Source organism: Sinocyclocheilus grahami, unplaced genomic scaffold (genome assembly GCF_001515645.1).
Source record: "Sinocyclocheilus grahami isolate Dianchi unplaced genomic scaffold, SAMN03320097.WGS_v1.1 scaffold17022.1, whole genome shotgun sequence".
Lineage (NCBI taxonomy): Eukaryota > Metazoa > Chordata > Actinopteri > Cypriniformes > Cyprinidae > Sinocyclocheilus > Sinocyclocheilus grahami.
The window spans coordinates 4,118-4,676 of record NW_015516402.1 but is presented as its reverse complement, the minus strand read 5'-3'; the positions used below and the strand labels follow the sequence as shown (position 1 = coordinate 4,676).

The 559-nt window shown below is 33.1% G+C and overlaps 1 protein-coding gene across 1 annotated transcript in view; it reads left to right on the top strand.

Moving 5' to 3' along the window:
- Nucleotides 1-26: 26 nt before the first annotated feature.
- The window catches only part of LOC107579390 (protein odr-4 homolog), a 4,644-nt gene continuing 4,111 nt past the window's right edge, over nucleotides 27-559 (top strand). Inside the window, exons 1-3 of the mRNA XM_016265225.1 lie at nucleotides 27-74; nucleotides 169-264; nucleotides 528-556. Of these exons, the coding sequence (XP_016120711.1) occupies nucleotides 33-74; nucleotides 169-264; nucleotides 528-556 (167 nt within the window). The 5' untranslated portion in view covers nucleotides 27-32. The remainder of the gene's footprint in view (nucleotides 75-168; nucleotides 265-527; nucleotides 557-559) is intronic.

The window sequence follows — 559 nt, the reverse complement described above, 5'->3', positions numbered from 1 at the left end:
GCCGAAGGCTTCGAGAGGGGTCAGCCCACTGGATGACATTGATGTTGGAGTGGGTCACAGAACATGCCAAGCAGGTGATTAGCCTGATGTCTTATCACTTGCACGGTGGCTTTGAAATGTTTTACTGTGAAGTTGTACAATTAAGGATTTTGACTTTCCCTATTCTAGGTGTCCCGCATGTTACCAGGAGGTCTTTGTATTCTTGGCCTGTTTTTAGTAACCCCACCTGAACTCTCCAAAGATGCCCAAAATGCATTAAAAAGGGTATGGTCTTTGATGTATTTATTTTTTTTATCTGCTCATTTGTTTATTTGTTAGAAAATATTTTTTATTAATTTTATTTAATCAAAAACTATTTATGTATTATTAATTGTATATTTTTCAATGATTTAATTAATTATAATTAAAATATATTATACTAATCATTTAGTAATTGACTGGACCACATTTGATCTCATTTGATTAAAGATGATTTAGTAGGCCATCATCACTTAAGCACTTATTTCTGTGCTGTTCTCTTTATGTAGCTTGTATTTGCCATGGATAAATACATAACCAA